Below are 12391 nucleotides of genomic sequence, written 5' to 3' on the forward strand. Positions count from 1 at the left end.
ATAAGCGTACTTTCAATAACCCTGATCAGTCGTTTGCAGTTCCATCCCTGTAGATGTTAGATCGGCTAAATCACCTAAGAACTTTATTTCTTTTTGTTTCCTGGGGATCGATTTGGTGTAGCAATCTGGCTTGTGAAATTACGTAAAGTACTAATGGAATTATTCCAAAAGAGAAACAAATAAGTCTATATAAAAATATGTGGGTTGGTTATGTGTATAACTACGGTATCAAAGAGTTAAATCACCGTTGCATTGACGCTTGTACACTATTTACTAGCAACTAAGTCCTACAAACGTTTTAGTGATCAGATGATATCCTCCGATGCAGAATGCGGAAGCCGTGATGAAAACGAATACGAAGTTAATGACGATTCAAACTTGTAACTGAATTTCCATTGTCCAAATATGTTTGGTAGAAAGAAAGAAGCAGTTGATCCTCCTAAAAGGAAAGGAGCCGATTTAATGAACCAGGTAAGAGCCTAAGACAATTTTTTTTTTCAGACGTCAACAAGTAGCTGCTTCAGCATATGACCATGATGACACATAGTCATACAATTACTACGGTATACATCTGAACATGCATAGTGGAGTAAATAAATGCAATACTTGAATATAATTTTGCCCCTCTTAATCAGTATCCACAGTCAAAGAATGCCATATAGCGACATAAATGGTAGACAAATAAGTGTGGTCGTCAATACCTAATTCAGTAATTGGTTGCTATGAAGCACCGGCAAATCTTGCTATGTAGTGAAATAGATGTGCCCGAAATCATTGCGACCATAGGTAACTTATATGCTTACTTTTGCCTTATAAACTTTAAGTCATGTTATACTATAGCCAGATTTGCCTTTGCTCCATTAACGTGACGCTACCACAATTGGTACAATTTTGACAGTTTTTTTAGTGATCTTTAAAAATTCAGATCTTGTATCTGGAATGTTTCTTGATTCTTGACAAAGACTACCTATGGAGGTTCATTTTCAGGAAAAGATTTATATCTAAGTAATTTATTTTTGAAAATAGATCGCTAAACTCGGAGTGAGATTTCGTCCGTTTTTCGGCCGTAAATAATACCCAAATTGGTACACCATATCACAGGCTATGGAAATTGTTTATATTTCTACAAGTTGATGTGCCGATTACAACAAAATATATTGCTTTTATAGATACCACACTGAACTATAATTGTATATATTTACTTTTATATTATCCGAATATAAGGACCAGAAATCAACATTTAAACATGCTTATATTTAACCCCTTGAAAATCCTCCAAAGTTTCGTCGACGTACGTCTTTTTTACTGGTTTTCCGATATGTTTACTTTCAAGTCATCGTGTACTCTTAAAATGTTCCTGAAAACAAAACTATTCGGCAGAAATGCTGTTAAATGTCTATTTTGTTATACTGTTAATGGAAAATGCTCAAATTTAATTTTAAAGTACTATTCGAACAATTTTCTGACCGTGTACCAATTTGGGTAGTGTACCAATTGTGGTAGCGTGACGTTACCCGATTGATCAAGTTAGAGACCTAGCTATTCATCTTCTTCTACTTCCAATAATATGCATATATACCGCCTCTGGTGTATTGTTGCAGATGAGATGTGACAAAATGATTACCTGGTATACATGTATGTATGGGTTGATGTATATCAGAAGTGTGAAAAATGTATCCAACTAGTGTTCAGTACATTAATTTCTTAACGGGTTATGAAACACAAAATTACCTACATGTACCAGGTCCAGTACACTGCCGATTGAGCTATATAGCTATAAAGACCTATATAGCTATATACACCTATAAATTATAGCTGTATTGAGCTATATTTCCTCAGATTTCAAATTTAATTAAATTGAAGCAAAGTCGCATAAAACAATAAGGTTAATGGTAATGTTGACTACAAAAAGCATACATTTAGATGTTTATTTTCATTTTTCATAAATGTAAAATTTCCGATTTCTTTATATTATTATTTTTTAAAAAGAATACTTATATTTAATGTCTTTTGTTATCAACCTAATGATACAATCTTCTTTTAAATGCAACTTTGTTCCGTTTTCCTTAAAAAAGAAAATCACTTGAAAATAGCTCAAAAGACCTATTTCAGATAGGTCAATAGAGCTATTATAGGTCTTTACAGCTATATAGCTCAATCGGCAGAGTGTACTGGACCTGATGTACATGCCAATGCATCAATTTCTGAAAACAGTATTTCCAATTGATGGTAAAATTTTGTAGAAGTTCTATCATTTCATCAAGAAAAAACTATATTCAAACCAAAACGCTGTAGGACCTAGGCCTGGACACAATTTGTTAAAATGTTAAAGGTTTTTTGTTTTTGTTTACTGTATACAGTCTGTTGTGGTAGTGCCAAGGGGCAAGGGGGCACAACAACTAGGTGGTGTCCTGTGTGTGCTTGATTACGAGAGACTGTCCAGTACTATAGCAGACTACATATACTAGACATTTGTAGTGACATCATCTAATAAATACGTACTGCATATGTGAAGCATGAGAGAATCGTTAAGATAGTATAATATGAGATAATGACTGGTGTCTAAAATTACTTGATACCAATCATAAAAAACATAGTCTTACAGTGTAATATCATTTATGCTGGTGAATTTGAAATTCTCCTCCTTAAAATTTCTGAGCTGATTTTGGCTGTCATTTTACTATGACATTATCAAGAATCATATTAAGCTTATCCATAACCTTGATATTATCAGAAAAAGTTACCTGGTATTCACTATACATATATGCTCCTTGCTTTAAAAATCTGCTCTAGTCTGTTTTTAGGGAAGGGGATGTCACCATATGAGTTTCGTTAAAGCATGTGACTTGGCTTCAACCACATTACAACTGTTAAGACAGCTCGCTATGTACAGGTTCTTTATCATAGTGGCCATTATAGGTGTATTAACATTTATGATAATCATTATGATACCATCATGATCACAACATCTGAGTTTAGTTGAGGCACTTGTGAGACATTTTTGCATATTCCTGTACATGTATACCAGGTAATACTTTTGTGTTTCAAAAATGATTTAAGAAGACTTTATATAGTACAAAATATATTATCACAGCTTACATTGTGTCCAATGTAATATCTATTCCCATCTCCTTTTCCGTTTATGAGATCATTTATGAAAACTCCAGAACCACTTTTCACTTTACGGCTTTTGGGTCTGTGGTGGACAAGTGGTTAAGGCGTCTGACATTCTGCTACCACTAGCTCTCCACCACTAGGTTGGGGAGAGGCCAAGTGGTTAAGATGTCTTACATTATATCTGCTATCACTAGCTCTCCACCACTGGGTCGCGGGTTCGAGACCTACGTGGGACAGTCGCCAGGTACTGGCCGTAGGTTGGTGGTTTTTCTCCGGGAATTCCGGCTTTTCTCCACCACCAAAACCTGGCACGTCCTTAAATGACCATAGCTGTTAATAGGACATAAAACACAAACAAACAAACTTAACACTCTATAGTCTCATGATCACAGACAATGTATTGATCAATGCCTATACATCTTTATCCTATAAAATAATGTCTATTCTCATTCAAATGTGTGCACTGGTTTATGACCATTGACCTATTTCACTGGTTAGTTGTCTGTCTGACTTTATGTGGCTATAATGTCCAAATGTAGCTGATCACTGTATGTATGATGACTGAGGCATCAATCACATCTCCCAGTGACAGCTGTATGGAAGTGGAATGGTCTACATCCAGAGGGACATTTCTGATTTCAGACCAGAAACAGAACTGCCTAGTTCTTGTACCTCTGGTATGCACAAGTATTGTCTTTTAACTCATTCACCCCTGAAATTTCATAATGAACTATTCCAACCTTTGAATTGGAAGAGTTCAAATGTGTCTTCAGAGGTGAATGAGTTAACTCAAATTGTAGTACCATATATAGTTAATCACAGTTTATATGATGCTGTCATACTATTTCAAAAGTACATCATTATACATACAAAGTTTTAAACAGGATTACCCAGTCATCTTAGATTTCACATTCATGAGACCAAGTGCTGTACCTGAGGTTTAAATCACTAACATTCCAGAAAGCTGGAAATCAAAAGTGTTCTGTAATGTTGATCTAGAGTAGTGGTACAGTAATTAAAGCTTGTGCAGATCAATGTCTACTGATTTGGCTGGGTGAATTCAGACCCTAGAATTAATGCTGTCAGGAGTTTTCTTCCGTTTTCCGTCAACACTAGTACTCGATCAACTGAATATAACAGCACACATTATATTGATACGGAATTTGCAATTGGTGTTTGTTGATCTTTGAATAATGTATCAGTAAATATTCAGGAAATAGGTTGAAACTAAGGGGTGTCAGAATACGCCCAGAGTGTATCACGATATATTGCAATACAGAAGGAATGTATTGCGATACGTATCCCGATATATTGTCATAGGAAGGATGTGCTCAATTTTATAATAAGTTGTTGTCAGAATGATATCAAACTTAATCATAAATAATATGGATTACATAGATTTAAGATTTTTGTCAAATCATCCATCGATTACAAAATTTGAACTGTTAAAAGCCTGCTTTTAGCTAAATAGGCATATCTGTTAGAATATTTGCAGTAATTTGCAAGGTTAAAACACCAAGCAGATACATAAAACATGCTTTTGAACAATATTGCGATACAGCAATATATCATCTCTGTATTGTGGTACGATACGATATACCCGTGTATTGCAGTATACCTGTTTTACAATATATTTTGACATCCCTATAGAAACTATTTTTTTTTCAATTGCCAGCTTGGATTTGCTGGCAATATGGGTGGGCATGGAATGGATGATGACGATGATGCAGCATTAGAAGCAGAGTTACTTGCCCTTCAAGGCGAGGGGCCACCTAAGCCTAGGACAAAAGACAAGAAAGGTTGGTGCTCATTGCAAAATCTTATTTGCCCTTTAAATGATTTTATTTCCTTAATAGGCTTCACTAGAAAATTAATGACATTTGTGTACATGTGGCGTTCATATATTTTGTTTAATATGTCCACTACATGAACCCAAACCTCATTGAAGTTGCAGTCATAGCACTATGAACATAAGTGATGTTACATGATTTTGTTATAATTACCATTTTAACTGTTTTTCACAGAACATGGGACTACCAAGACAAAATCCATAAATTTTGTTTTGAGAATTTGGCTAAAGTTTTATTTGTGGATTTGAAGAAAAAACAGAAATGGCCTCCATGAAAGCTATAGGTCCATGTCCCAAGACCAGATGCCAATGAATAGCATTCTGGCTTAAGTATACCAAAGACTGATGTGGGTCAATTCTCAAATCAGATGCAACAAGGTAGCAGGCTAGGTCAGCAACCAGATGAACTTTCTTGCTAAGAGTTGTGTACTGTTGTTTGTTAAGAAAAAACCCAAACTAACTTACCAAGTTGTGATTTTAGATTGTGTTTACAAGTTTATGTAATGAAATATTTCCACATGGAAAGCAAAGGTCGACCATGTATGTATGTATGTATATGTATGTATGTATGTATGTATGTATGTATATGTATATGTATATGTATGTTTGTATGTTTGAACATTACCCCCAAAGTGTTTACATGAGTGCCTGTAAGGATCATTTATAAACGATTTCAGAAGGTCGGGGCGTAAAAATTATACAGGGATAATTTTATCTCAATATCAAGAATTTACAAAGGACCTTCTGAATTATCATTTGTAAATGATCCTTACCGACACCCATGTAAACATTTTGAGGGTAATTATGAATCATCATTTATGTCTTACTGTATTTTTTTTCTCATTATGTTTTTTTCATGGATCATGTGTTGTGTTTTGAACAGGCAAAGATCTTGTGAGTCTACAAGATATTGGTAAGATGGCTGATGACTGTATGAAGGATATCAATAGTGAGGAAGAGATGTCTGATACAGAAGATCCCGATTTATTGGTAGGTTACATCAGTCTGTCCCATAACTAAGTAAACCTAATACGTCAGTTATGATAGTGTCTGCTCTGCTGTAGTGCAATCTAAAAAATAATGTATCCACAAAGAAATGTTAACTCATTCACTCCTGAAATTTCATAATGAACTATTCCAACCATTGAATTGGAAGAGTAAAAATGTGTCTTCAGGGGTGAATGAGTTAAGGAAAAATCCTGCCTTGCTAGCACGCTAGCATTTCAAACAATTTGGTATAACCCTGGGACTTGCTCACTAGGTCAGCAACTTCGGGCATGGTCAGTGGGCAGATGGATGACAGCTGCAGTTTGCATGTTACAATATGCGTAGCCTGTGTACATACACTGTAATTGCATAATTCTGTTTAAACACTGAAAGAAAATCTATTGAAATTATCAGTTTCTTTCTAAGAATTTCAAAATAAATATTTGGAAGCCTTTTTTGTAATTTTAAGGCAGAGCTTCAAGATCTTGAGGCTGAGGATGATGATGACGATGAACAAGAAACCCCTTCTTCACAGAGTGCATCTGTGCCACAGCAGAGCGTCGACATGCTTTCTGTAGTTCAGGAACGTCTGTCCCTGTACCAACAGGCACAGCAGGCTGCCAAGGAGGCAGGCGACAGCTCCAAACAGAGACGCCTGGAAAGGGGCATTAAGGTAATACTAGGGACAGTTCAAAATAGGGCACATTGACAGGGGCATAAATGTTATGTACTGTCATGGACAACTCAAAATAGGGCACATTGACAGGGGCAGGCATGTTATGTACTGTCATTCACAACTCAAAATAGGGCACATTGACAGGGGGATAGGTGTTGGGGACTTTCATGGACAACTCAAAATAGGGCAAATTGACAGGGGCATACATGTTATGTACTGTAATGGATAACTCAAAATAGGGCACGTTGGCAGGGGCATACATGTGGTTTACTGTCATGGACAACTCAAAATGGGGCACATTGACAGGGGCATACAGGTTATGTACTGTAATGGACAACTCAAAATAGGGCACATTGACAGGGGCATACATGTTATGTACATGCAGTCATGGACAACTCAAAATAGGGCACATTGACAGGGGCATGCATGTTATGTACTGTCATGGACAACTCAAAATAGGGCACATTGACAGGGGCATACATGTTATGTACTGTCATGGACAACTCAAAATAGGGCACATTGACAGGGGCATACATGTTATGTACTGTCATGGACAACTCAAAATAGGGCACATTGACAGGGGCATACATGTTATGTACTGTCATGGACAACTCAAAATAGGGCACATTGACAGGGGCATACATGTTATGTACTGTCATGGACAACTCAAAATAGGGCACATTGACAGGGGCATACATGTTATGTACTGTCATGGACAACTCAAAATAGGGCACATTGACAGGGGCATACATGTTATGTACTGTCATGGACAACTCAAAATAGGGCACATTGACAGGGGCATACATGTTATGTACTGTCATGGACAACTCAAAATAGGGCACATTGACAGGGGCATACATGTTATGTACTGTCATGGACAACTCAAAATAGGGCACATTGACAGGGGCATACATGTTATGTACTGTCATGGACAACTCAAAATAGGGCACATTGACAGGGGCATACATGTTATGTACTGTCATGGACAACTCAAAATAGGGCACATTGACAGGGGCATACATGTTATGTACTGTCATGGACAACTCAAAATAGGGCACATTGACAGGGGCATACATGTTATGTACTGTCATGGACAACTCAAAATAGGGCACATTGACAGGGGCATACATGTTATGTACTGTCATGGACAACTCAAAATAGGGCACATTGACAGGGGCATACATGTTATGTACTGTCATGGACAACTCAAAATAGGGCACATTGACAGGGGCATACATGTTATGTACTGTCATGGACAACTCAAAATAGGGCACATTGACAGGGGCATACATGTTATGTACTGTCATGGACAACTCAAAATAGGGCACATTGACAGGGGCATACATGTTATGTACTGTCATGGACAACTCAAAATAGGGCACATTGACAGGGGCATACATGTTATGTACTGTCATGGACAACTCAAAATAGGGCACATTGACAGGGGCATACATGTTATGTACTGTCATGGACAACTCAAAATAGGGCACATTGACAGGGGCATACATGTTATGTACTGTCATGGACAACTCAAAATAGGGCACATTGACAGGGGCATACATGTTATGTACTGTCATGGACAACTCAAAATAGGGCACATTGACAGGGGCATACATGTTATGTACTGTCATGGACAACTCAAAATAGGGCACATTGACAGGGGCATACATGTTATGTACTGTCATGGACAACTCAAAATAGGGCACATTGACAGGGGCATACATGTTATGTACTGTCATGGACAACTCAAAATAGGGCACATTGACAGGGGCATACATGTTATGTACTGTCATGGACAACTCAAAATAGGGCACATTGACAGGGGCATACATGTTATGTACTGTCATGGACAACTCAAAATAGGGCACATTGACAGGGGCATACATGTTATGTACTGTCATGGACAACTCAAAATAGGGCACATTGACAGGGGCATACATGTTATGTACTGTCATGGACAACTCAAAATAGGGCACATTGACAGGGGCATACATGTTATGTACTGTCATGGACAACTCAAAATAGGGCACATTGACAGGGGCATACATGTTATGTACTGTCATGGACAACTCAAAATAGGGCACATTGACAGGGGCATACATGTTATGTACTGTCATGGACAACTCAAAATAGGGCACATTGACAGGGGCATACATGTTATGTACTGTCATGGACAACTCAAAATAGGGCACATTGACAGGGGCATACATGTTATGTACTGTCATGGACAACTCAAAATAGGGCACATTGACAGGGGCATACATGTTATGTACTGTCATGGACAACTCAAAATAGGGCACATTGACAGGGGCATACATGTTATGTACTGTCATGGACAACTCAAAATAGGGCACATTGACAGGGGCATACATGTTATGTACTGTCATGGACAACTCAAAATAGGGCACATTGACAGGGGCATACATGTTATGTACTGTCATGGACAACTCAAAATAGGGCACATTGACAGGGGCATACATGTTATGTACTGTCATGGACAACTCAAAATAGGGCACATTGACAGGGGCATACATGTTATGTACTGTCATGGACAACTCAAAATAGGGCACATTGACAGGGGCATACATGTTATGTACTGTCATGGACAACTCAAAATAGGGCACATTGACAGGGGCATACATGTTATGTACTGTCATGGACAACTCAAAATAGGGCACACTGACAGGGGCATACATGTTATGTACTGTCATGGACAACTCAAAACAGGGCACATTGACAGGGGCATACATGTTATGTACTGTAATGGACAACTCAAAACAGGGCACCTTAAATATTCAGTAAAGTTATGTACTCTTATACATATATACACATGGAAAGCGGCATCATGGTTACATCAGAAACAATTTAAAATAAGGCACCTTGACTTGGGCATCAAAGTTGCAAACCATTATGGAAAATACATAGTTTCAGTATCTTAAGGTAAATTTCACCTTGATAGTTTGAACAAGCTTAGCTTTGTATTTTTGTCCAAACCAGAAGTTATTTGTTATACAACTGAACATGTGGTACATGGTAAAATATTGTTTTGGTATACAGACATTACAGGACCTTAACAAGAAAGTGAAAGCTGGTAGGGCCATATCTGAGGATGACATCCCCCCACCTGTTACTGTGTCATCCAACGCCCCTCGTCCTCCACCTGCTGCAAGCCAAGGTCAGTCAGTGATTCAAAAGCTCATGTTTGAGTTTCCAAATGAAACTTTATTTTGCATTTGGATGTGTCAAATCAGGATAAGATTTCTTTGAGGCTTAAAATTGTATTGTAAAGAAAAATTGATGTATTCATTCCAGAATTCAGTTTAAATTGTTAAAATGAATTTCTGGAACTATGATTGCTAATTAATTTCCAGATGTTTTTAAATCTAGATTTTCCACGAGCAATACAAATAAACAAATATTTATTTTTCATTTCCCGATATCATGCAGTAATTCTTTTGATATCTCTAGCTCCTGTGTTTGAGCCAACACTACCACAAAGAGAGCCTTCCCCCAAACCTGCACCAGTCCAAGAGAGGGCTCCCGTTGTACCTGAAACCCAAACTACTGCGCAATCCTCTCCGGGTAATTCACTTCTTACATTCCCTTTAATGTTTTTCAGTGACCGTTCTTATTCAGTAAACTTCGAATTTGAAATGGGCTCCTAAAAGTAATAAGTATAATTATCGTTAGCTACTACTTCCAGTTTGTGACTTTCCCAAGCTACTGTTATAGCTCTGGATTCCTCATTTGAATTTGTTTTTACTTGGCTGTTCGGTTGATAATGTGGATATGTATAACTGTTGAAATTATCACAAGGTTTTATCAACCTACCTGGCTTACTGACCTTTTAGGCCTTTGATATGCAGATTCCAGATTACACAAGTTGTAGTTAAATATAAGTGTATAGAGTGAAACCTGGTTTATACAGGTATCCAGATTACACAGGTTGGAGTTACATGTAAGTGTATACATAGTTAGACCTGGTTTATACAGGTGTCCAGATTACACAGGTTGGAGTAACATGTAATTATAAGTGTATAGAGTGATACATGGTTTATACAGGTGACCAGATTACACAGGTTGGAATTAGACCTACTTGAAACGGAATCCAGATTACACAGGTTGGAATTAGACCTCGTTTAAACAGATATCCTGATCACACAGGTTCCATGTGTCTGGTTTACACTGGTGTCTATATTATACAGGTGTCTGTATTATATGTGTGTCTGTATTATATGTGTATCTGGTTTATGCAGGTGTCTGGTTTATGCATGTGTCTGGTTTATACAGGTGTCTGGATTATACAGATGTGTTGATTATAAAAGGATTGGTATGAATGTATATAACTGTTTCAATAAATTAATCTGATAGCTTCATCATTGATTATGAAATTTCTTATTTATGGATAATAATAGCATATGATGTACAGGTAACACTTGATTTCCAGAACAAACGATATTAGTGACACGCCAACAGCAGTACAAGCAGGCAGCATTACACGCAAAAAATAGTGGGGACATGACGAATGCAGCCAAATATATTAAGATCGCAAAGGTATGTACATAATATAGATAAGTTCATGACAAATGTAGTCAAGTACATAACTACAGTCGAGGTATGTAACTATATATAGCTGAGACTTGATCACTAGAGATAAATGGGTAAAGTTTTTAACAGACTAAACGTGGGAGCCAACATGATACACCATGTTAACAGGAAAGATGAAAATTAAGTCAGATTTCCTATAGACAGTACAAGTACCTTGCCTACAATATGCTGATAACAAGTCTTATATTGCAATTGGGAAGGTTACTTTTTTCGCTAACATGACCTAACAATGCAAGAATGTTTAACACCAAATTACTTGTGTTTAAAATACTCTGTACTATGAAAGGTTGGTAAAAATGAAGTTACCAAGGTTTTATTTCTGGGCGTTACATTGGGGAAAACACCAGGTTAATCTATGATATAATGCAATTTACAGAGGAAAATAATATACCGGGGATGTTACTCATGATAGATTTTGAAAAAGCTTTTGATTCTGTATCCTGGAAATTTATTGATGAAGTATTGGATTTCTTTAATTTTGGACATATTATCAAAAAATGGGTAAAAACTTTTCAAAAAATCTCTAATTCGGCAATTAATTAGGGGGGGAATCTGTCAAAATTCTTTGATATAAAAAGGGGTTGCCGACAAGGTGATCCGATTTCACCATATATTTTTATCCTCTGTTCGGAAATTTTGGCAATCAAATTAAGAAATAACAAGAATATCAAAGGCTTAAAAGTACTCGAAGCTGAACAACCTATTTTACTTTCACAATATGCAGACGACACATCTTTAATTCTGGACGGATCAGAAATATCACTTAGAGAATCTATAAAAGAATTAAAATACTTTGAAAAAATATCCGGATTAAAAATGAATTTGGGAAAAACCGAAGTAGTTTGGATAGGGAGTAAAAAATATAGTGATGAGGTTATGGCTAATGAATGGAATTTACAGTGGGGACATACAAGGTTTACACTTCTGGGTATTGATTTTCATGTTGATCTACATCGTATTCCAAAAATAAATTTTGATAAAAAACTAGTAAAACTTAAAGCTTTGATGAAGACTTGGAGTAGGAGAATACTTACACCAATAGGGAGAATAAATATAATAAAGTCTATCCTAATTTCTCAATTTAATCACTTATTTATCGCTTTACCAAATCCTGATAATACATTTGTCAAAAAGATAAATACAGAAATATATAA

At 36.7% G+C, this 12391-nt stretch overlaps 1 protein-coding gene across 1 annotated transcript; it reads left to right on the top strand.

The window, feature by feature from the left end:
* The first annotated feature begins 306 nt into the window (after window positions 1-306).
* On the top strand, window positions 307-11195 carry LOC110457892 (coiled-coil and C2 domain-containing protein 1-like). Its single transcript, XM_021509347.1, has 7 exons — window positions 307-471; window positions 4793-4916; window positions 5850-5956; window positions 6423-6626; window positions 9687-9804; window positions 10098-10211; window positions 11077-11195. The coding sequence occupies exons 1-7, from the start codon at window positions 406-408 to the stop codon at window positions 11193-11195; spliced, it is 852 nt and encodes a 283-aa protein (XP_021365022.1). The 5' UTR covers window positions 307-405.
* Window positions 11196-12391: the final 1196 nt, after the last annotated feature.

Source organism: Mizuhopecten yessoensis, unplaced genomic scaffold (genome assembly GCF_002113885.1).
Source record: "Mizuhopecten yessoensis strain PY_sf001 unplaced genomic scaffold, ASM211388v2 scaffold9369, whole genome shotgun sequence".
Taxonomy (NCBI): Eukaryota; Metazoa; Mollusca; class Bivalvia; order Pectinida; family Pectinidae; genus Mizuhopecten; species Mizuhopecten yessoensis.